Source organism: Pinus tabuliformis, chromosome X, assembly GCF_031772625.1.
Source record: "Pinus tabuliformis cultivar Carrire ecotype Pingquan chromosome X, CPIR1, whole genome shotgun sequence".
Taxonomy (NCBI): Eukaryota; Viridiplantae; Streptophyta; class Pinopsida; order Pinales; family Pinaceae; genus Pinus; species Pinus tabuliformis.
Genome location: NC_142308.1, coordinates 119,322,421 through 119,348,105, shown reverse-complemented (window position 1 = coordinate 119,348,105; position 25,685 = coordinate 119,322,421). Strand labels below are relative to the sequence as shown.

Here is a 25,685-nt window from a genome sequence, read left to right as displayed (position 1 = left end):
AATCCTCCTTACTGTTTTGGAAGATTCTTTTATTCCTCCACTTCCATATGAACCAGAAAACAATTAAAGGAATGGGGCGCCAGATAATTTTTTGAGAAACCCACCATTCAAATGCTTCAGTTATGGAAGAATGAGAAATAGTAGGAAAGCCAAAATAAGTTGCCAATTTCATCCACAGACTCTAGGATTGTGGGCAATTTAAGAATATGTGCAGGTTATCTTCAGTATTGGCAAAACATATCATGCAAATGGCAGGTCCATTCCAGCCTCTTTTCTGCAAATTTGACCATGTTAGGTTTTTATTATGATATAACAACCATGAAAACATGACGATTTTTAGTGGGCAGCACACCTTCCATAGAGAGTATGGAAAGATCTTCTGCGAGGTCTCTTCACGCTGATCTATCAAGGATTGATAAATGTCTCTTACTTGTACAATGGATCTGCCTTTGTTAACCTGCCATTCAATACTATCTCTATCCTTTATTTTATAAAAACCTGCATACTTCATATTGCAAATGATTCTTTTCCATTGGGTCGCCATGTCACCTTCTAGCCCCAGATCTCTGTCCGATTTCCATTGTGGAATGGCATCCTTCCACCCTTCAATGACCTGAGCCCAATAGAAAAGACCTTTTCGGTGGAGGAGCATGAGAAGTTGTGGAGCAATAGTTGGGACCATTTCTACGCCCTTAATTGCATCAACTCCGATAAGGATGTTGTTTCCATTATGAAAATTCCATATAAGGTTTTTGCAGAAAAAAGGTAGAATCTTTTGTAAACTTCTCCAGATCGCCGAACCATTGGAGGGCCATTTTAAGTTGTTTCTGTACCAATAGTATATATCCTCATTCTCCAGGTATTTCATTTTGATGGCTTGACTCCATAAACCATTCCCGAAGATCGCTCGCCACAAAGATTTACACAGTAGAGCCATGCCAAAAAGCCGAAGATTCATGATGCCCCAGCCTCCCTTTTTTTTGGGAGGGAGATGTTTTCTAATTTTGCCAGATGATATTTTCTCTTGTCCTTGCATCCTCCCCAGATAAATGTTGCCATTAAACAGTTCAACTTTTTTATTATAGCCGATGGAATGTAGAACAGGTGCGCCCAGTATACACAAATTTGAGCAAGAACCGACTGAGTTAATATCATTCTGCCAGCTAGTGATAAACATTTAAATTCCCACCCTGATATTCTCTTATAGAATTTATTGATGATCCAAGTCCAATCGGAAGTATTATAGCCTGTGGGTTTAAGATGATACCCCAAGTATTTAAACCCCTCCATTATGGAAACAACCTGTATGTTAAAAAGCTGAGAAATGTATTCCATTTCAACAGCATCAACCATACCATGATGAAATGTGGATTTATCATTGTTGACATATAAGCCTGTGGCCTTTTGAAATAAAATAATTATCTCATGCATTTTATGCCAAGTATTTCTACATAGCATAGCGAACAAAAGAATATCATCCACAAACAGGTTGTGCGTTAGATAGTTACCTCTGGAGATGGAAAGAGGACCAATATTCCCTGCTGCAACCGCTTTTTTAATGTGTAGACTAAGGGTATCCATGACCAAGATGAATAAAATTGGAGACAAAGAGCATCCCTGACGGAGACCTCTTTTAGCCGGGAAAAAGGATGTGGGGAGTCCATTAATGAGAACCGCGTAGTTAACTCCTTCCACACATGCCATGATCCATTTAGTGCACAGGTCGTTTAGCCTGATCTTGATAAGTAAGCATCTCAGATAGCTCCAGTCAAGGCAGTCGAAAGCTTTTTTTAAGTCAATTTTAAGAATGGCAGCACCAACCTTTTTTGTCTGCATTGAATGCATAGCTTCCTGAGTTATGGTCACAGCTTCTAAGATGTTCCTGCCGCTTAGAAATCTGTGCTGTTCTTTTGTAATATGATTTGATAAATTGCCTCGTATTCTCTCTGCTATGATTTTGGAAATGACCTTATAGATGACATTGCATAAGGAAATCGGCCTGTAGTCTGCAAAAGATATGGAATCCTGTCTTTTAGGAATTAGAGCTATATAGGTGGAAGAAATTTTTTGGTGAACTCTCCCCTGTATTCTAGTTTCTTCCACCATCTCCAAGATGTCTCTTTTCATAATATCAAAGAAGTGGATGAAAATGTCAATGGCCCAGCGTTTGGGCCGGGGCATTTATCCTTTTTAAAGGATTTCATTACAGCGAGCAATTCCTCCTCCGAAACAGCGGCAAATAGTCTTTCATTTTCTGCATCATCAAACATGTTTGGGAAAGGATCTATGCCCCATAAAATATCATTTATCTCCCTGTTAGTCTCCCGGCTGTAAGCTTTTTTGAAGTGGCAAACAACTTCATTAGAAATGTCTTCTTGGGATTGCAGCAGTTCTCCCTCTTCATTCTTAATTTGCCAAATAGAATTTGTAGCTCGTCTTTTGCAAGCAAAACGGTGAAAGAACTTGGTGTTTTTATCACCCTCCTTCAGCCAAGTGGCTCGGCTTTTAAGATGCCAGGAGATTTCTTCAATTTTTAAAATGTTCTGTTTTTTTTTTCCAAGTTCCCAAATCCGCGCTCTAGTGCTCCATGGAATGGAATGGGAATTCATGCCATCGGCTATTTCAGATAACTCTTTTTCAATCATCTTTAGTTCAATATAGTTTGATTGTTTTTTCTGTATTTGCCATGCTTTCACTTTGGCTTTAAGACAGTTCATTTTATGATAGATTTTTCGGCGAAAATCACATGAGAGACCATTTGTCGACGCGTTTCGAACCAACCAGTGTCGTTCATCATCAGGACAAGTTGAAGAACAGATCCAGCATAGCCTGTTTAAATAGCTAGAGCAGAGACACCAACGGTTACCTGGGCAAAAAATTGACTAAGGAACAAGGTCAAATTTAGTTATATTAGGTATAAAATAAATGTATAAATATATAAATGAAAATTAATAAAATAAAAATAAATTATAAATGGTACCATTAGTTAGGTAAAACTAAACAGAAGAAGTTACGAAACGGAACTTCTCTTTTAATATATAAATATGTAAACAAATTAATGGGTTAATTAGTTAGAAATAATAAATAAATAAATTAGAACCGTAGAATAAAAAATTAATTTTTTATTCTACGGTTCTAATTTATTTATTTATTATTTCTAACTAATTAACCCATTAATTTGTTTACATATTTATATATTAAAAGAGAAGTTCCGTTTCGTAACTTCTTCTGTTTAGTTTTACCTAACTAATGGTACCATTTATAATTTATTTTTATTTTATTAATTTTCATTTATATATTTATACATTTATTTTATACCTAATATAACTAAATTTGACCTTGTTCCTTAGTCAAATTTTTGCCCAGGTAACCGTTGGTGTCTCTGCTCTAGCTATTTAAACAGGCTATGCTGGATCTGTTCTTCAACTTGTCCTGACGATGAACCACACTGGTTGGTTCGAAACGCGTCGACAAATGGTCTCTCATGTGATTTTCGCCGAAAAATCTAACATAAACTTGTTATGGATCACAGAAGCCTCAACTCTACAGTTCATTTTGTTAATCAAGTTCTCTGATGGAGAGGCTTCCATTGAGGCATTGCTATCCTTCCAAAACTCGCGAACCATGGTATTAAAAGCTTCCTCTTCTAGCCAATACCTGTTGAATTTGAATGGATAACTTCTTCGCGAGTTTGGATACATCCATTGTAAAGAAATCGGCCGATGGTCCGAAATAAAAATAGGGAGAGTGTGTGAGCATGGGAAGCCATGTTTCTCAAGCAGGTTCTCGTGCATGATGAATCTGTCCAGCCTCTTTGCAATATAGGATTCCTTGGAACGACCATTGTCCCACGTGGGGGACAGAGAAATTGGACAGATGTCTACATAATTATATTGTAGTATAGCTTCCCTAATTTTCTCTCTGATAGGGTCCGTAGTTCTCCCCTTCCCCCAGACTTCATCTGGACCCAAAGTGCAGTTTAAATCACCAGCTATGAGAAGCGCATCATTCTCCAAGATGCCAGAGGCAATAAAATTGTTCCAGTAGGAGGCTCTGTCCTTGTAGGGAGCATAGACATTCAATATGTGAATCCTGTCGGCACATCCTCTATACTTAACAGAAATCAAGATACCCCCGAGGCATCTGAAGGTTTTAGCAGAGATCCACCTCGGATCCCAAAGCACCTCAAGCCCACTAGAGAGTCCCGAAGCCTCCGTTGTCGCTATATACCATGAAGGGAATAGTCTCCTGAAGAAAGCGATAGTGTCCTGACTGCTATGCATTGTTTCCTGGATTAAAATTAGCTTGTATGAAGATGAGGAAAATAAATTTTTTAGAGCAATATATTTGGGGTTTGCTCCTAGACCCCGTATGTTGAAAGATAGCATATTCATCATATAATAGAATTTTCGGGCAATTCTGCTCTAAGAGGCCCAGGACCGGAGAAGTCTGAAATGGGAATATCAATAAGGGAAGGATCTTGGAAGTTCAGGTTTCGAGATCCTTTACGTCCCCTAAAATGCCTACTGCCCCTATTGTTTTTCTGGCGCACAGTGATGTTTTTGGCAGAATTTGGACTTATGACAGGGGACATAGATCTTCGGGGTTTATGGATAGTCAGGGGGAGTAAGTGGAGTGAATTCTTTTGAAGCAGCATGTCCAGGTCGCTGCCAATGGAGTTGGTAGGAGATGGCAGAGGAGAGAAAGGGGGGGAACTGTGGGTCACGGGAGCTTTACCTTTGGACTCCGAGCGCTTCAGTGAGGAGCGAAAAGGGGGGGAAGGGCAAAGTTTAATAGGGGAAAGATGAGGCTTGATGGGAGACGGGGAAGACGAGGGGATGATATGAATATCGTCTTATTTTAGGGAAGGGCATCGATCTTTTGACATAGGAGGGAGGGGGTTAATCGGGACATCATGAGAAGGTTCAGGAGGGGGAGGCTGGGGAGAAAAAGAAAGGTCGCATACCGCATTAATATTCCCCATGGAATTCGATCTTGGCATATGAGTGAAGGAAGATTTTTGATGCCGGGGCGAGAGGAAAGGACAGTGGGACAAGTTCCCAGAAGGTTTAGGTGAAGATGGGAATATATGATAATAGGGCTAGGAGATAATATCAGCAGAAAGAGTTCCATCGACAGACTTGTGACAATCACCGACTTTAAATATGGGAGACCCTACAGAAACATTGTTATTGTCCTTTCTCTTATAGACTTTTTTCCCTGCCATACCATGAAGCATCCGGGGACATTTCTCTTTCAGATGTCCCGTTTTATGACACAGAGTGCACCGAAAGGGAATGCCCCAATAGTCCAGCCTTTGACAGGCAGAAACATTGCCCCACAGCAGATCGATGTGATCCAGAAAACCACCCCTGTAGTCTTTTTCAATCAGAAGCCAAGCAACCCTTTTGTCTTTTGCACCAAGACATCCAGGATCGACGTAAACAAATTTACCGATAGCATTGCCAATGAAGGAGAGAGTTTCCTTCGTCCACAATTCTATTGGCAGCGCAGGTAATTTGACCCAAATGAAGTAGTTCTGAGGGGTGTTTCAGAGAGGGTCGAAACCTATGTACCATCTGTGAAGGGCCAAGTAACTCCGCCCATGAACCCAAGGCAGTTTCCAAATGATGATGAGGTCTTTGATCTTCAAAAAGTGGAAACTACACCAATCACGCATAAGGCGAACAATAGTGGGAGTGTACCCAATAAGAGGGCTTAATCGATCACTTAGCCATTTCCGGATCTGGTTATCGTCCATATCCAGAAAGTGCCACTTTCCAATGAGAGCCCGAGATTGTAAGCTCTCAATACGATCCGACAACTTAATACCATCCAAACAAATAGCAGAGGGAGGGGGAGTTATTTTGGCAGGTCGATGATTGTGTTTGCGACGGGGGGCAGAGGGAGATCCCGGATACAGATCAGAAGCATGTTGGGATGGCTGGAGATGATTTGCCAGCTTGGAGTGCCATCCTGGAGCCTTTCTTGTGCCATTGTAATTTGCTTCAGCTTCTATGGCCGCTCTAACCAGATCCGACGCGTCGGATTCCACGTGGAGGATGTCCATACAGAGTGAAAATGGTCAATTGCGGAAAATACAATGGTGAGAGGCGGACACGAGTCAAAGCAGCCCACAATAAAAATCTTATCCAACACAAGCCACCTCGTTTTCACGAAAGAGCTTCGGAAAAGGGAAAAAACTATGCAGAAGCCATGAAGTACAACTCAATATCCGAGGAGTTGTACCGAGAATCCAAGAATTCTCCAGGCTTTAATAGAAAGAGGCTACAAGAATAAAGAACAGTACCAAAAATAGTTAATAAAAGGTCGGGGGCGGCAGTCGAGGAAGTCCACTTGAGCAGGAGGGTAGGCAGGAAGATTAAAGGATGCCAAATGGAGGATAGGGAAATGAATGATAATAAATGAAACCTTGTCAGGTTGACGGAAAGGAAAATGGATTTTGAAAAAACTGGTGATGGAAAAACCAGCAAAGATTCAAAGGGAGAAAGAGTTACAGTCACGCGGAGGCCTCCGGGCAAACAAAACAGCGACAGACTATCCCGAAAATGCACCACCAATGGCCGATTTTCAAACGAATGTCAATGCAAGGTCTATATACTATGAAGTGATTTCTTATAATTTCAAAAGACGGCCATAGTCGCTCCGAAATTGCAAAACAGGACATGGGAGGTGACAGAAATATAGCTCAAACTCATTAGTTTTACCCTGAAACCAAAACCTTTCTGGTTGTCCACTACATGAATAACTTATACATACAAGCTAGATGTATATAAAGCAATTAAGTAACAGTTTCAGACATCTGTATGTAAATGATATTCCTGTTCATTGTTTTCTCGTCTCTTTTTATAAAAAACTCACTGTAAACAAAAAATTCTAAAAGCATACATCCAGATCTTTACATGTTCTTAAAAAAGGAATAGTCACTGACCTTAACCGAGCGAGAGCCGAGGGAGAAAACGCCGCAATAGAAAACGGAATAACAGAGCCAGTGAGAATAGGGAGAATACTCTGCAATAAATAATTCCTGGACACAGAAATACCAGTCTACCTTGAAGGGGATCGGCAAGCTTCTGAAACGAGAAAGCTTCCAAACTGAGAAAACTCGGGAAAATATATCTTAAGCTGTCGCCTGTGAGGATGTCAAGCTAATAGGAAAGCATTTCATGAAAAAAGGAGGCAAGTGTCCAGGAAGGTACGAGTCAAGCGAAAGCAGAAGGGAGCATGCAGGCAAGTCGAAACAGGAAAGAAACACTGGTACCTCGCACCAGAGTGCGCGGGGACCGGCAAGTGCCGAAACTTGAAAGCTTCCAAACTGAGAAAACTCGAGAATATAGATTTATAGTTGTCACCTGTGAGGATGTCTAGCTAAAAGGAAGGCGGATCATGTAAAATGGAGGCAAGTGTATCCAGGAAGGTACGTGGCGAGCGAAAGCAGAAAGGAGCATGCAGGTAAGTAAAAAGGCTCGATATGAAAGTCTATAGATCCAGAAAAGTGTCAGTAGGGCTGTCTTACGCCCCTGCAAGAGAATGATTGGTCCGCCATTGGATGAAAATGGTGAATGGTCGCTATCGCGGTGCACCTCCACTCAGATCGCCGGCCTCGGGGTCGCTATCGATTTACATCAACCACCTTAGCATTAGTTATCAACACCAGAATAAAGTCGAGAACACCTGTCTTCCTCCAAATGATTAAATATAGTTATGCAACCACTTCATAACTATTCTCCATAAGTTTATCTATCCAATGAGTCATCTTGGGTCTCATTTGGCCGAGTAAAGCTCAACTTATGAGCTTCTAAAGTTGAAGAATTAAAACTGTGAGAATTTTAGAAAATTTGCTACTTAGGCCAAAAATATGAATTTTTAATTAAAATCTAATGCCAAATTAGATTACAATTATTTCTTAATTAGTACTATTTTAATTGTAATTACAATATTAAACTAAATTAATTATAAACTAATTATGTATAACAAAATAAATTTTAATTTAAAAATTAATATGATGACTAAAAATTAATTAAAAATGTAATATAATTATATTAATATTATATTAAAATTATAATATTAAATTATAATTATAATATTAATAATAAAAACTTTCTAAAAAAACTCAAAACAAAAATAAAAAATATGTGGCCTTTTAGTAGATCAATGAAATACGGAGGAGCCAGAGTCATAAGGAGGAGAAACTTTATAATAATAAAAAATAGTCATGACATAAACTCGTATTGGAGGTCGGAGGCCAATACGTATCGGAAGATTTTATATGCGCACAAACAAAAAACGTCGATACGCTGATATTTTGAGGTCGGGATATCGAAGCTCTTGAATTTCGGAGGAATAAAATCAAAAGTTTTAACTTTCGGAAGAATTAAATCGAAAAGGAGGAGGTGAGGTGAAGTGGGGTCCACTTGGAGTGGAATTAAAAATTCTACAAAATGAATTACAACTACTTTGCAATTTTGAGATTTTGGGTCTCGTAATTAATTTCCAATTTAGGAATTGAAATAAATTACCGAGATCCTGAAAACGCATTTTTAACTGTCTACAATTTGGCTAGGCGATTTTGTAGGACTGTTAGTGAAAAATGAAGAAATTCTTAAAAACTAACTAGGGATTAATATTTACAACGAATTACTGATTTAATTACAAAATTAAAATAATATACATTTTGTACATTTTTTAACCCAAGTTGTAAAAAGTATCGAACTTCGGATGAGCACCATTTGCAAACTGTGTAACCAAATGAGACAAAATAAGTACCAATGGAAAGCTAGCGAAAAGTCGAACTCAATGAAGTGATCAAAATAGAAATCCAATGGAAATGAAAAAATGGCAAAATTGTATGACACTTAGCCAAAAGAAAACAATAAAAGTTATTTAGCCAAAAAAGTTATGGAAAGGGTCCCCATTATTTGAAGTAACTAAGTAAAAAATGGGGTGGGGGGGGGGGGGAGGGGGGGGGGTGTGTGTTGGATTTTCCCTACAAAACTGGCGACACACTGGGAGGAACCAATTATTACAAATAATGAACTTTAATTTACCCAAAAGTTAAAAAAAAACGGAGTTCATTGAATCTTCAAGCAGTAAAATATTTCCATGGTTCCCACATAGATAGATTAAGAAATATGAGTTTGAAAAGATAAGTACTCAAAGAAGACTTGAGTAAAAGTCATGAATCCAAATTTTGGGAAAATATTATTTTAAAATTACATCCAATGAGAAATAGAAGAAAGTATAGACATGAGTTTTTTGATAAAGCATATATAAATTGTTATGAATGGCCTCTGACATTGCTTCGCTGCTAGCGAGCCTGAACAGTACCACGACGAAGTTGTATTTTATGCCATACAAGCCTAGCCCCACTGTCAGTGAGCGTCCATAACCCCAACGGATTTACTTGTGTTTCCCATGCTTCCTCTTTTGATCACCCTTTTGATAAGCGCATTTGCAAGTTTTTAGTTTATGATGTACTTGAGTGAAAGAGGTGGGATGGTAATCGATACTTATGTTAATGGATACAATACTTTCATAATGTTGACTCCAAATTATTTTCTCGTGATTATCAATCAAATGCTTTTATAAAGTGGAGGGGTGAGAGAGATCCATTGAGTTAAACTCAGGTTAGTTCTTTCTTTGAAAACGTAAACCATATCACTTAGAAAGGATGTGTGTTCCTCCATGAAAAATATTTAAAGCAAGAGGGATTTATGGTTCCATAAAGATATACCTTTAATAATAAATGAAATTCACTGAAATAGACAGAGTAAAGATTTTCCATGTATACCCACCATTGTTGGGTGAGAAAAAGGCCTTTCACATGAATCATGGCGAAATTACCAAAATTAAACCAAAACCGAAAGAAAAAGGAAAAGAACTCCAAATTGAAGTAGAAAAAGAAATCAACAAACTCTAAAAATGTAAAAATGAAGAAAGCGAAAGCTGAAAGAAAAATCCAAATTTAGACAACCAACTCCAACAAGATTAACTATACAAATGTCTCGACAAAAGAGTAAAAGAAGAAAATCATATATGTGTTTGTTTTCTGTTGAGAATCTAACAAACTTTATCTTTTGGAGTATTAAGCGATTAAGATTCTGAATAGTAGTGATGAGAGATAATAAGCTAATGAGAAGTCCTTGTTTGTTATAAATTTTCTTGTTCCAAAGCAAAACCTGCATAAAAGCATTTCAACCATTTTCTAATAAAAGGAATGCTTAAGAAACAGATTAAAGGTTCTGAAACTTCTTAGTTTAGCTCATTTGATGAGGACCATTACTGTTTCTCTCAAAAACTTGAAAGAAAATCTAACAAAGGATAATGAGATCCAAATTTGATCTGGTATAGGCGTGAAAAGTTTATGAAGAGCTGCAAAACAGAGTTTTATATCAGCAAAAACTAAAAATAAAACTGAAACCAAAAGTAAAGAAACGAAAATGAATGAAAAGTGGGCGTATGAAACTTACCATTGGAGAATTTCATTTAATCTTACATATAAATGTTGAATCCTCCACTTCCATTTATTTTTTTCAATATTATTGCATTAGTTTTTTTTTTTTAACGAAGTCGGGTACTTATCTATTATAAAAGCCTGAGTTACAGAGATCTGTTACATTGCAGAAGAGAGATTTTTGATCTGAGGAGCAAAAGCGGGTTCGCAGACCCATATTCCTCAATACTTCTCTTGTTTAATCTGAAAGCAAACTGAAGACGGCTGTATTGCCTTACAAAGGAACCTCCTAACCAGTTAAATTTACAATGCATCTGTTAAGGGAAATGTTGGGTGATAGAATCCTCCTGGTTCCTGGCGCTTGCCTTGGTTGAGGCTTCAGCCTGGTAACTCTAGGTAAGGGAGCGGATGTGTTCCATGGCCGCCTCCAGGTGGCTGCATCGCTCTTTCAACCCTTCAATCTAATTCTTCCTTTTGTCCAGTTTTTTGCGCTTTGAGTTCCTATCTGCATGGTAATCATCTTGCAGCTCTTTAAGCTGCTTGGTTAGCCGATTGATCATAAATGTATGGGCCTTGCACATGGTGCATTCCCTGTTGTTGAAGATGTTGTCCAGAGGATTGGCTGGATGAGCTTGGTCAGCGGGTTGATTCTGTTGTTCGGCCATATTAGCTAACAGAGGACTGGGATTCGAAGGAAGAGAAGTCCCAAGATGAGCGAGGAGTTGGAGAATAAAGAGAGGGGACGAGGTGTCACAGTGGTTCTGTCTCAGGCGAGAGGAGAGCGAAGGAATCAGAGTGATGAGGGTAGGCTGTGGAAGAATATCCGGAGCTTTCCTGCCAGCCAGAAGCAAAGATATCAGAGGATGTAAAACAAGTAAACTTAAAACAGCAGTTACCAGGAGCGCTCTGCTGATCTTTGAGTCCCGATGAGTGATGATGCCTTCAGCGAGGTGTCTTCTACTTATGAAAATGCAGTGGAGGTGCAGAGCATTGCCCGGAGCTGTGACCACTGTTACCAGGAGCTCGTTGTTGACCTTTGTATCCCGTTGAGTGGTGCTGCCTTCAGCAAGGTGTCTTCGACTTGTGAAAATGTAAAGGAGGTGCAGATCATTGCCCGAAGCTGTGCGAATACAAGAACCCTGTCTGCGATTTATAATACCATGAAGGGTCCTCCCGATCTCGAGTAGAGTCTGAGCAGATCTAATCTCGGGAGAGGGAAGATCTGAAGATTTGATTTGGTTGCTGTTGAGGGGCGTGCTGAGAAGATGGGCGCAGCCCCCGTTTCTGAGAATGTCTGCGCTGGTCAGATGGAGGATCCCGATGTGATAAAACACAATGATGGTAGACAGATCATGAGGGAGATTGGATTTTCGATGGAACCGGGTAGTGCAGTAGGGGGAGGGCTGGATGAGAAGGGGTTTGTACCTGCTTTGACTGAAATTCTTGGGAGGGGCAGCGGGAGAGGCCCGCTTATGGGATGTCTTTCTCGTAAACCATATCATTTTCCTTGACTTGACCCGCTTGCCTTTCAGTAGCCTTGTTTGCCTGTGCATCTGCTTCCACATTGTTTGCTCATAGGATGTGCTTAAAGGTGGCTCCTCCAATAATTTTGATGTTGTCCATTATCCTTCCTTTGATGTTGTTTAAGGCTGCTTGATTGAACTCTTTCCCTGTGATCATTGCTGCTATGATGATGGCAGAGTCGCCAACGATCAGAAGGTTTCTAATGCCCAGGTTCCTGGCAATGGATGCCCCCAGAAGGAGGCTGTATGCCTCTGCCTTATTGTTTGTCATGATGCCCAGACCCCATTCAAACGTGACTAAGTTTCTCCCTTGCTCGTCTTTGATAACTCCACCTGCTCCCGCTTGACCTGGGTTGTTCTTTGATGCACCGTCAAAGAAGAGGGTGGGTCTATTTTGCTTTTGGATCCAATTTTTAACTTCTTCCTTCGTCCCTCTCAGTTTCCATTCCGTATGCCTGCTTCCTTTGTTTACTATTTTTTGAGTGCTTCTTTCGCATTTGAATTTGTTAGACCACTCTTTTATTTTTGCATCTGTCGGTTCCAATTCCTCCTGGGCTATACCGTTTGCCTCTATGGACTCAGAGATGAGGGCCATCGTTTTGGCTAGAACACTGGAGGTACTAGGCTTTTTGTTCTTGAAAGTGCATTTATTCCTTGCAATCCATATCTGCCAGCAGAGGTTGGCAGGGATGCTATTCCAAATCCTTTTGGCTAGGCCCTTGCACTTACCAGATTGAGGGAAGCTGTTTCCCCATTGTTTCTGGAAGAGAGTGATCTGGTTGGGAAGGTCCCTGATGTTTAGAGGGCTGGTGATGAGCTTCCAGCACACTCTTGCGAAGGGGCAGTCCATGAAGAGATGGTTACTGCTTTCCTCTTCCTCCCTGCACATGCAGCAAATTGAAGGGCCTTGAAGGCCCTTCTTCCTGAGGTTTTCAGCAGTCAGGATTTTGCCATGTAGAAGGGTCCAGTTGAAACACTTAACCTTTGGCAGACATTCGGTTCTCCATGTTGCTTTGTGAAGTGGCCAATTGTTTAGTGCTGAGGCATTTTGCAGAACTTTGTATCCCTCTTTAACTGTATAGCTACCACCATTAGGGTCCCAAACGAATTTGTCTTCCACCATTCGGTTTGTTGGGGCTGAGCCTGTCAGCGAAGTCTTGAGCTCGGCCCAGAGGTTCTTGAGGATCTCAGGGAGGGGGAGTGGTCTCCAACCTGTCCAGCAGTTCTGATCCCAGAGAGAGATATCGTACAAGGTTTTGAGCTTTGCCTCGTCCATCCACCTTTGAAGGGGCCTATATTTGATGAGCGTTGCCCTTGCCTCCATGCCCATTATCCTGTCCTCCCATATATTAATATCTCTGCCATTACCCGGGGCTCTTGAAATGCATGATTTGAAGTGAGGAAGAGTCTTTTTAATCAGCTTCCATACAGGAGTACACGGTCTTTCGATGATGTTTTCTGATAGGATGTTGCTATTGACCCCGTTTAAGTACTTCCTCTTGATGACCTCTGTCCACCAGGTCCCTCTCTCATTGAGAATTCTCCAAACCAGTTTGTAGCCCATTGCCATGTTTGCTAGCTTTGGTATTCTGATGCCAAGTCCTCCTTTTTCTGGGGGGAGAATGACTTTGTCCCACTTAACAAGGCTAAACTTTTTTGTGTCCTGCTTTCCTCCTTTCCATAGGAAACCTCTGATAATCAGCTCCATGTGTTTGTGGATGCCTGCCGGGGCAAGAGTAGTAGCAAATTGATAGATTGGGAGGGCTGAGAGTATGGCCTTTATGAGAATGATTCTGCCTGCCAGGTTAAGCCAATACACTCCCCAGCTCTGTAGTTTCCCTCTCAATTTCTCTATTAGTTTTGACCAGATCTCGGCTTTGATTGTTTCTTTGGCCAAAGGTAATCCTAGATAAGTAAAGTGGGACCAGTTCCCTTGGGCAGGGATTTCCATGATTATGGAAATTCTCTGGGTGATGTTTCTTGGGACATTCCAAGTGTAGATCATACACTTGTTGTTGTTTAGTTTGCCTCCGGAGGCTTGGAGGAAGAGATCCAATGCTTTCTTGAACCTTCGGGCCATTATGCTGGAAGCACCCCCTATTAGTAGAGTGTCATCTGCGAAAAGGGAGTGATTAATTCCCTTAGATCCTCGGACTATATCCACCCCTGTTATTTCTTTGATTTTTCGCTTGTTTTCCAAATGTAAGCTGAGGGTTTCATCCACAATAATGTAGAGAAAGGGTGACAATGGGCACCCCTACCTTAGGCCTCTGGAACTCTTGAAGGCGTTGCATGGCCTTCCGTTGATGAGGGGTGCTGTCCAATTGTGGGAAATGCATTCCATGATCCTGCTAGTAAAGTGCTCTGAGATGCCAAATTTCATAAGGACTGCCTGGAGGAATGCATGGTTAACCCGATCAAAGGCGTTTGCCATATCCAATTTGATGATCATGCCCTTCTCCTTCCTGGATATGCTGCTGTGTATTGCCTCCTGGATGAGGATGACATTATCCGTTATATGTCTCCCAGGGACAAAGCCACCCTGGTTTTCGGATATGAGGGAGGGAAGGACCTTTTTAAGCCTGTTCGCCAGGATCTTAGTGATGATTTTGTACGAGACATTACACAGGGAAATAGGGCGGAATCTGTCAAAAGATTGAGGGCTAGGGTCTTTGGGGATAAGGGCTAGATGAGAGGACTTAATACTTCTACCCAACTTACATTTTGCAAAGAAATTTTTTGCCATTCTGACATAATCCTTCTTGATAGTTTCCCAATGGGTTCTATAAAAGGCCACTGTAAAGCCATCAGGGCCAGGAGCCTTATCCAATGGCATGCTGTAGATGGACTTTTCTATCTCCTCCGTTGTGATTTCCTTATCTAGATCTTTGTTTTGAGCCTCTGTGATTTTGCTCTCAATTATGTTTAGGAATTCCGGTTTTTCCATGTAATGAGGGTCAGCAGTTAGAAGAGTTTGGAAATGCCGGGACGCTGCTTCCTTAATCTCACCTTGCTCTGTTAAAACTCTGCCCTCAACTGATATTTTCCCAATGTTGTTCCCTGCTCTCCTCAATTTGATGTTATTATGAAAAAAAGAGGTGTTTTTATCACCTGATTTGAGCCAGAGGCACCTCGATTTTTGCCTTTGCTCTTCTTCTTCCACTCGATTCTGCTTGTACAGCTCCATGTACAGATCATTTTCTTTCCTTATGTCATCTTCTGTGTCTTGGCTTTTCTCTTTTTCTTGATTCCACTCCGCTAATTTCCTTTGGAGGTCGCTTTTCCTTTTCTCTGCCTCTGTTGCATAGTTCCTCGCCCATTGCTTGATGGCTATCCGGAGAAGTTTTATCTTTGTTTCCCATACATAGTGCGGGGATCCTTTGATTTCAGTTGCCCAGGTGTCCCTTACCAAGTTCCTGAAAACCTCGCTGCTGTCCCACGCTCTGTTATATTTAAAGGGTAACGGTCCCAGGTTTTCCCTTTTAATCAGATTCAGAGCTACAGGTTTATGGTCTGAGATAAAACCTTGTATAATTGAGCTTTGGATCCTTGCGAAGTTGACCACGATTCTTTGCTGGACTAGTATGCGGTCCAGCCTCTCTTTGATGTTGTTTTTACCGGTTCTCTTGTTTGACCAAGTAAATCGCCCGTTCTGAGGTGGGATGTCAACAAGACTGTGCTCTTGAATGATTTTTTCTAAAGCATCCCTTGAGGGGTCTGCGAAGAAATTTCCTCCCATTTTTTCCTCCGCATTCCTTATTAAATTCAAGTCTCCTCCTAGGAAGATGTTTCTGCCCTGAGCATTCATTAAATCAGATGTGATTGACTCCCAACAAGCGGCTTTTTCTCTGAAGTGGGGAGGGGCATAAACGTTGTATATGGTGTATTCCTCAGTCTTGGAGATGTTTTGCATATCTGTTCTTAGCCACCACCTATTCTGCCTGCTGTCCTTGAGTTTCCATTTGTTTTTGTCCCATATTGTTCCTATTCCTCCTGAGGCCCCTGATGCGCTCAGTGCCATTCCTTCGTAGCTTCTGCTTCTTTTCACACTGCTCTGGAATTCTTGTTCAGTTATTTTGGTCTCCTGAAGTAGTAGAAAGTCTGGGTGTTCCAATTTGAGAAGGTCGCGGACTGCATTAGTTTTTAGGGAGGAGCCCATCCCCCTACAATTCCAAGAGACCAGATTCATCATTTACTATATTTGTTATGTGTTCCTCCTTTCTCCTTCATCTTCTCCCCACTTCCTTTGGCCTTGTCGAAGTATGTATCCATTGGCTGTTGGGTCCCTGTTGCCATTTCTTTTGCTGCATTCTCGTCCCTGATCTCTTTATTTGATTTCCTTCCAACTTTCCTGGGTGGATCGGTGGATGTGGTGATTTCCTTCGTCTTGTTTCTTGTTAGGATTCTTTCGATCGTTGGGGGAGGGGAGGACTGAGGGGGAGAGGGAGGGGCTGTTCTGGGGCCTCTCGGTGAGGGGGGGGGGATGGAGGGTCTTCTATTGGTAGAGATTCGAAAGGGTTAGAGGAAGGGGGGGGGGGAAGAACCAGATCCGGAGGGGTGAGAGGGAGGGGTTGGTGTTTCAGATGAGGGCTTTGAGGAGGTTCTAGGAGGGGGATTTGTTTTCTTCTTCTTAACTTTTTCCCATACTTCTTCAGGGGTTTCATCATTGTTTTCAGAGTTTATAGGTTTATTCTTACTACATCTATTAGCAAAATGCCCATATTCATGACATACCTTACACTTGAACGGCAGCTGTTCATAGTCCACTTGCTGAATGTGCGTCCACTGGTCGACCTTGAGTTTGATCGCTTCTGGTAGTCCTTTCCCCAAATCCACTTCTATGCATATCTGGGCACATGCGTGCATGTTTTCTCTTGGCTCCGATCTGTCGATGTATTTCCCTACTGCGTTTCCTATAGCTTTCACCGATTCATCTCCCCAGCAATGGAGAGGCAGATGGGGGAGACGGACCCAGACCGGGACAGCGCTGGGAACGTCCATCTCGGGGTCAAAGTCGGGAGTCCATCTGTTGAGGTAGAGTCCTCTGGTGTCCATGAAGTATGGACCGTTCCTGAATATGAGATTGCGATCTTCCACCGTTTCGAAAAGGAAGGTGAAGAAACCCCTCCCGCAGAATCTTATTGCGATCTTCCCTTGGACCATCGAATTCCAGTTCCTTTCTACCCATCGTTGGACTGTTCGGGGAGAGGGCCATAGTCCCGTGAACTGTCCTACCAAGCCCCGATCTGCCAGAGCGACGGCTGCTCTCCTCGGAAGGGCAGGAGGGAGCGAAACTTCTGGGATTTCATCAAGCTTCTTAATAAACTTTGAGGCTGTAGGGCGAGCTTTCTCATTGGTATTCTCTTGGATGAGGGAGGCAAAAGACTTCTCTAGATCCTCCTGATCATGGGATGGGGGATCCATTGCAGGGAAGGTCAGAAGCGCAGGGGGCGCTCCAGCGGAAAGCAGAGGGAGGGATGGGCCGCAGGCCCCCAAAGGAAACGGGCAGAAGGCCCCAGGGTGACAGGGAGGGCGAGCAGAGGGGGAGAGCAGCCCAGCAGCAGCGCTGCCAGGCGCAGGCGCTCAGAGGGTCAGGCTACGCAGCAGCAGAGGCCGCGGGGAGCAGAGCGCGCGGGTCCAACCAAAATTGCAAATGCATGTCTTATTGCATTAGTTAATATAACTAAAATAGTTAGTTAATATAACTGAAATATGTATACACCTAATAATTTCTTTATATTTATATAACAAGATGTAACCTCTTTTTTATTTTATAACTCTAGTTTTCTTTTATATAATTCAACATTGCTATATTTTTTTATGGGAATAAGTTAACCCCTAACAAATAATATTATATAAATTGATAATATTAATAAATAATCATATTATATAAATTGATAATATTAATAAATAATTATTAAAATATTGAAATAAAATATTTTATATTTAATTATTCCTAACAAATAATTTTTAACTAAATATATTTTTATTTAATGGTAATAAGTTAACCCCTAACAAATAATATTATATAAATTGATAATATTAATAAATATTTATTAAAATATTGAAATAAAATATTTTATATTTAATTATTCCCAATAGTGAGTTTTTAACTAAATATATTTTTATTTAATGGTAATAAGTTAACCCCTAACAAATAATATTATATAAATTGACAATATTAATAAATAATTATTAAAATATTGAAATAAAATATTTTATATTCAGTTATTTCTAACATCTATTTTTTAAACTAAATATATAATATTTTAATAGACAACTCCTTATCACTGATTTTTAAATAATACTTTACTTACCTTATTAACTAATTTACCAACGGAGATTGGAAGATTTTTTGATTCGCGCTCGCTGGATCGGTCGCTCCTGCGCGTTGACCTGGTTCTGCGCCACCAGGGTGCTCCATTCGGCCTCCCTGCGCTGCATGCAGCGGCTGGCCCTTGCCTCCGGATCGCCTCAGCCGGATTGGGAGTGCCTGATCGTTTCTGCAGAGAGATCCTGACTCTCCCCGGCCTCCCTGCGTTGCATGCAGCGACTGGCCCTCGCCTCAGGATCAGATTGCCTCCTGCGTATCTGTTCTTCCGCTGCATGCTGAGGATCGTCCAGCATCAGAGCAGTCTCGCATTCCAGAACCTCTTCTCGCTGCAAATGGAAGCCTTTGGGCTCTGACCTCTCGGCTTTCTCAATGGAGGGATTGGGCTCCCCTCAGTCCCCGCCTCCCCCGCCGAGATCGCCAGCTGAGGCCTTCTCTCAGCTCCTGGCTGGCCTCCCGCAGAAGAAGACCTCAGAGGCAGCGAAATTTGTCAAAAGATTAGATGAAATCCCGGTGATCTCCCTTCCCCCTGAAACCCCAATACAAGTCGCTTTGTCGCTAGCAGATCGGGCTCTCATCGGCCAATTTACGGGCTTATGGCCATCTCCAAAGTCCACCGAGAACTGGGTTAACAGAAATTGGGCGCCGCTTATTAAAGAAAACGTCACCTCATATTTTTTGGGAAGGGGATTCTTCCTGTTCGAATTCACATCTAAAGAAGATAAGGAGCTGATCTTCCAAAATGGCCCCTATTTCATGGGCCCTCAGGGACTGTACCTAAACAACTGGACCCCGGACTTTGATCCGACAGTCGACGTCCCCAAAGCAGTACCGGTTTGGGTCAGACTCCCAAACCTCCCGGTTCACTGCTGGAACTGGGACTCATTGAGGCATATCGGCAACGCCCTAGGAAAATTCATAGACCGAGCCAACAACAAAGATCAATATGACTGTGCCAGGATTTGCGTAGAGGTGGATCTGGAGGAAGGGTTACCGGAGGCCATTACCCTAAAGGTAGGAAGCTGGACGCATCTTCAGAAATTGGATTATGAACAGTTGCCATTCAAATGTCGGAAATGCCACGTCTATGGGCATTTCGCCAGAGATTGCCCTTCCAGCAGCGAGACAGCGCAAGGGAAGGAGGACGGATGGAATCAAGTCAAGAGAACCAAAGCCCATCCAAAAGCACAGAAACAGGGAGGCCCTCCTGGCAGAGCGAACCAGCAGACTACTTCTCATCAGAACCCAACAAAGACTGCATCAGAAAACAAGTTCGATCCTCTGAGTTCGCAAACAGAGGGCGCCAAGGAGATTGAGATCCAAAAAGAATCAGAATTGGTCCAGGAGACTGAAGGCCCATCCACAGCTCCCCCAGGAAAAAGTAACCCCACTCCTTCCTCCAAAGATCTCATCGGAAAGAATCTAGCAGGGGAGGAAGAAGAACCGGAAACAGAAGAGTCAGAAGAGGAAGGGGAAATAGGCGAATCGCATACCTCAGTAAGAAGATCCACCAGAGGACGGAAAACGGATAAAGAAAAAAGAGAACAGGAAACCTATAGAGAAAAACTCCAGGGCAGTCAACCAACATTGGAAAAACTGCTGGCACCAAAGGCGAAGATGCTAAAAGGTCAGATCCAAGGCTCCAAGGGAGCCCACCAGAAACACAAATAATGAAGATTATCTCCTGGAACTGCAGAGGTATGGGGAGCAAAACTAAGGAAGAAGCAATCGGAAATCTAATCAGAACAGAAACCCCAGACATCCTTCTGGTCCAGGAGACAAAGCTGGAAGACACCGTCTTCATCCAAGCAAGCAAGAAAATTTGGTATAAAAGTGAAGCGAGAGCAATCTCTGCCCGAGGTGCCTCGGGAGGAATAGCCACTATATGGAATATGAGTAAATTTGCAGTCATATTCGAGGTCAGAAATTCCCACTGGTTACTGCTGAAAATGCAGAACCTTGACACTAAGGAAACTTTTTGTCTTTTTAACGTTTACTCTCCAACAGGTGCTGGGGACAAAAAATCGCTTTGGGAATCCTTAAGACACCAAGCCGATTTGGTAAACATGGAGAACATCGTAATTGCTGGAGATCTAAACCTCACCCTTCATTCTTCTGAAAAAAGGGGAGGCAGCATAGTGCGTGACCCAGCAAGGGAATGGGCGGAGGACATCTTGCAGGAGTGGGACATGCTGGATATCAAACCGTCTTCCGGTAAGTACACTTGGTCTAATAAAAGACTAGGCCCGGGCCATATAGCCGCCAGGCTTGACAGATTCTTTATTCAAAGTTCCTTTTTGCTGCTAGGACTAGAACCTCGAATGTCCATTCTTCCCAACAGTATTTCGGACCACAAGCCCATTAAATTGGAGCTTCTAGCCCAGTTGGATCTGGGGCCTATCCCTTTCCGCTTCAGCCCGCTTTGGATCAAGGAGCCAGATTTTATGCAAATAGTCAAGGACAGTTGGAACCAGGCGGTCAGAGGCTCGCCTTTTTATATATGGGAAGAAAAGCTCAGAAGATTAAAAAGGGACCTCAAGAGATGGGCAAAATCTCTGTCTAATCCGACCGCAGAAAGAAAATCCCTGAAAATCTTGCTCGATTCCCACCAAAAGAGCATGGAGAAGGACATTATTACTGAGGAGGTGATTGAACAGGAATCCCATTTGCAGCAACGCTACCACAGGGCCTGCCTTGCTGAAGAAGAACTCTGGAGGTTGAAATCCCGCAATCTCTGGCTCAAAGCTGGGGACAGGAACACCGCCTTCTTCCATAAGCAAACACTGGTAAGAAAATGCCATAACTCCATTGCTGAGATCAAAGTTGACAATGTCACTCATAAAGATTTTGATTATATAAAGAAAACAACGTTCTTACACTTCCAAAGCTTATACACCGAGGATAAGGAGCTGAACCAAAACTCAGACCTCCTAGATGTTGTTCCCTCTTTAATAAATCAGAAAACAAAGGAATCTCTTGAGGCCAAAATCACCAAAGAAGAAGTGGAAAAAGCCCTATTTGATATGGACCCGGACAAGGCCCCGGGGCCGGATGGATTCACAGCTAGATTTCTTCAAGCTTGCTGGCTGATTATAGAAAAGGACTTGCTGAGAATGGTGCAAAAATCTCAGATCACTCAGAAGATAGGAGGCAGCACCAACTCTGCGTTCTTAGCCCTTATCCCCAAGGAAAAAGGCGCCAATACATTCAGCAGATTCCGCCCGATCTCTCTCTGCAACATTGGGTATAAAATAATTACCAGAATCATAGCAAATCGATTGAAGCCCATCCTCCCGGAATTAATTCCTGAGAATCAAGCAGGCTTCATCCAAGGAAGGCAGATCGTGGACAATTACCTGCTCGTCCAAGAGGCAATCCACTCAAGTCTTCGGCGAAAAGAGAAAGGTATGGCTATCAAACTCGACTTAGCCAATGCATTTGATAGAGTAAATCATAGTTTTCTGTTTCAAGTTATGAATAAATTCGGGTTTGGAGAAAACTTCATCAAATGGATCCGGGCATGCATCTGGGAACCATGGATCGCCCCTCTTGTGAATGGAAGAGCCACGGAGTTCTTTAAAGCTTCGAGAGGATTAAGGCAGGGGTGCCCCCTATCCCCGCTGCTATTTGTCATCCAGGCTTCCGTCCTCAGTTTCCTCCTCAACAAAAGCATGCAAGATCATGAAATCAACGGACTGTGCATCGCGAGAGGGGCTAAAAATATAAATCATGCTCTGTTCGCGGACGATACTCTCCTCCTGGGGCCTGCCTCGCTCCCCTCTGCATCAAAATTCAAAAGAGTTTTAGATGATCTCAGCAATGCTACAGGCTGCACTGTAAATAAGAGCAAATGTCACATTTACAGTTGGAACATTTCTCCCAGGGCGCTGTCTGATATCTCCAGATGCTTGGGCTTTGCTGCTTCCTCTTCCTGGACATCGTTCAATTACTTGGGGCTTCCTGTGCACCTCAAAAATCTTTCCTGCAAGGACTGGCTTCCACAATTAGAAAAGCTCAAAACAAAAATCCAAGCTTGGGGCTACTCCTGGTTAAACATCGCTGGGAAAGCAACTCTAATCAAATCAGTGCTTCACAGTCTCCCTCTTTTCCAGTTCACTGCCCTCCTCGCCCCTGCAACAATCATTAAAAAAATGGAAGAATACATCAGGAGATTCTTCTGGCAGGGAGGAAAAAACAATGCGAGGAAAATTCCTTTAATCAGCTGGGATATCATCACTAGGCCGCTATGTGAAGGGGGCTTAAATTTCAAAAAGCTCAGCCAACAGAATGTGGCACTGGCTGCTAAGATCCTCTGGAAAATTACTGCTCCAAAGCCAGGATGGGCACAAACAGCAATTTGGAAGAAATATTACAGGGGATCGCGCACCAGGTGTCTAGAAAACGTCAGACAAATGCCAAATTCGTCCTTCCTGAAACTCCACGCTAAGGCTGCCCATCTGATTACAGACCATGCGTTCTGGATACCTGGCAGTGGCAAAAAAATCAAGATATGGAGTGATCGCATTATGAACCAGCATCCGATTGAAAGCAGAGTCAGCTTGAATGAGCTGCGTCGCTGGATGGACAGCAATTCCCTGCGCACGCTCTGGGACATTTCTAAATGGCATGAAGGCTCCTGGGCAGGCTGGATCCATTTCAACGGTCCGACGCAGCTGGGGAAGGAATGGGACACGTTAATTAACTGTCTTCAGGGAAACGCACCCATCAGCAGAAGATCAAGAGACAGGAAGGGATGGGGCACGAGCCTTAAAGGCTATACAGTTAACCAAGGATATGCAAAGCTTAGCGAGATCCCCTACGCTCCTCCGGACCCTGCTCCATGGCGCGGCGTGTGGAGTTCTCCTTCTCTGCCAAAAATCGACATCTTTGCATGGCAGGTATGTCATTCCAAAATCCTCACATTTGACATTTTGCAGAAAAAAGGTATGAACGGTCCCTCCATCTGCCAGTTATGCAGAGAAAGCGAGGAGACAGCGGCCCATCTGTTCCTCAAGTGCCCATTCTCTAAGCATATATGGACCGCTCTCAGCCCTCAGCCATATCTTAATCTCCCCAGCTCCACGGCGGACCTCTTTGCTACTTGGGCCCATAATTATCCAGGACCTGCCCCTAAAAATCTGATCATAAGAAAGGCGTGGGCAATTCTACCCAAGATCACAAGCTGGCAGATATGGTTGGAGCGTAATAGAAGGATTTTCAGGGACACAAAGCACAACTACAGGATTCTGGAAAACAAAATCAAAAGCCAAATCAAGGAATGCCTGGAGGATACCAGAGATGATACCAATTTGAGTCAGCAAGACATGGCCTGGGCACTGTCTCTCGGCCTTCAAATCAGGCCAGCAGAAAAAAAGAGCCCTATTAATAAATACTGGCAGCTAAGGAAATCTGAAAGTGATATGCAAAGCTGGATTAAAATGCAAGGAAATCACTCCCTCTTTTTTGATGGGGCAGCAAAGAACAACCCGGGCAAAGCAGGAGCAGGAGGAATCGTGCTAACTCCAAAAGGAGAAAAAGTCCAGTCCTTTGCCTGGGGCCTTGGCTATGCCTCCAGCATCCAAGCGGAGGCTTTAGCCCTCTTCCAAGGTCTCCAATGTCTAAAAGAATTAAATATAAAAGAAGCCAATATAATTGGAGATTCCCAGATCATCATCAACTCCATGATTTCCAACTCCCCTGTCAAGGATCTCAAGTTAGCAAGAATGATAACCCGAATTAAAGGATTGGAAAGGCACTTTCAGAAGCTAAGATATTATCATGTGCTGCGAATGCACAACAAAGCGGCGGACAGCGAAGCTAATAAAGCAGTCCTCCTCCCTGTAGGAACTAAGATGAAGGACGGAGAAGAAACTTGGGAACCAATCCCATAATCAGATTTTCGCCATGTTTTATTGCTGGCTATTAAACCAATTTGTCTGCACCTTCAAGTGGGGGAAAATTTCAGACTTGGAATTCTTGGTATCTTTAACAATTAGGAAATCGGCAAGCTTTAACTGTACTCTCTATCTCTGCGGAAAGCAGCAACAAAGCATGGAGCTATCAATTGTAACAGCTATTACGGCATTCACGCCAAGAGGAATATAACTAATCCATAACCGTTTCTGTTAAAAAAAAAAAAAAAACTAATTTACCAACGGCTAACTCTGGACAATGATGCATCCATGCTATTTTTTTTTTTCCGTGGAGAAAATTCGTAATATTCATTTAAGAAGATTACATATTGTAGATGCTTAAAGCACATGTAGAAACGTGCGCAATGCCACTTACAATAATAGTCCAAAAGAAGTATCATGAAAAGCCCTCAAATAGGGCAGCAAACAAAAGGGTATGTAAACCCCAACAAATCTGCAACAAAAATAGACCTGTAGAGGATACCCAAACCCAAAACAAAAATACAACAAAATAGAGCAGAGATGCAACACCCAGAAGAAGATCCAGCGCCAATGCACCACAAGCAAAAAAAAAGCTCCTGTGGAGATCAATAAACAGAAGGTGCTAAAACTGGCTGCAGAAACAAGAAGGAGAGGCACGAAATGAGGAAGAGAGCAGCCAGGGTAGCCACTCCTTCCTCGCCCCCTCAAAACTCTCCATCCGAAGCAGACGAAACCAGAGGTAGAACAACTGCCCCAAACATCCACAGCAGCCTGCAGAAACCCCACGAAATCAGCCATTGTTGCGGCACAAAATAGTGCTGAGTCAGAACTCAACGCCCCAGTTCCCTCAACGCATGAAAAGCATAAGCTCGCGAGCGGCCAATACAACACCAACTGTTGCCACAAAGGAGAAACACCAACCGGAGCAGAGGCGGCAAGGGAGCCACCTCGCCCCCGCTCAGAGGAAAAACAAAAGACTAGGTACGAGATATATCCGCACTCGCGCTGCTGCCAAGCTACTTTGCCTACGGGTCGTGAACAGAGGAAGCTCTGCAGCGATGCTTGGTGGAAACCCTAGGCCCTGCGGTGTCTTCCTTGCCGCTCCTTCGCTCAGCTTCGGCTCACCTGACCTCCGTAAAGTTGTCTCATTACCCTTCCAATCCATGCTATTTATTCCTACAGATCGATTGATTTCTCATCTTGTCATGAGAAAGAACCACATTAGTTGGTTTGAAACGTCGACCAAATCCTAATAATGTGATTAATCCGAAAGACTTATATCTAGATATCATCTTCTCTAATAAAAGCTAACTTCTTGCTTTAATTAGAATTAAAAGCATGAAAAATTTGAATTGACTGAAATCTTATTGACCCAAAATCATCATTTATTAAATCTAAACTAAAGTAAGTAGACAACTAAAAGGAAACAATGTTTCATGTTCAAGGAATTGGAAGTAAACCAA

At 42.5% G+C, this 25,685-nt stretch overlaps 1 protein-coding gene across 1 annotated transcript; it reads left to right on the top strand.

The window, feature by feature from the left end:
• Positions 1-19,084: 19,084 nt before the first annotated feature.
• LOC149138724 (uncharacterized) lies at positions 19,085-24,219 on the top strand. Its single transcript, XM_089450477.1, has 2 exons — positions 19,085-19,955; positions 20,336-24,219. The coding sequence occupies exons 1-2, from the start codon at positions 19,085-19,087 to the stop codon at positions 24,217-24,219; spliced, it is 4,755 nt and encodes a 1,584-aa protein (XP_089306603.1).
• Positions 24,220-25,685: the final 1,466 nt, after the last annotated feature.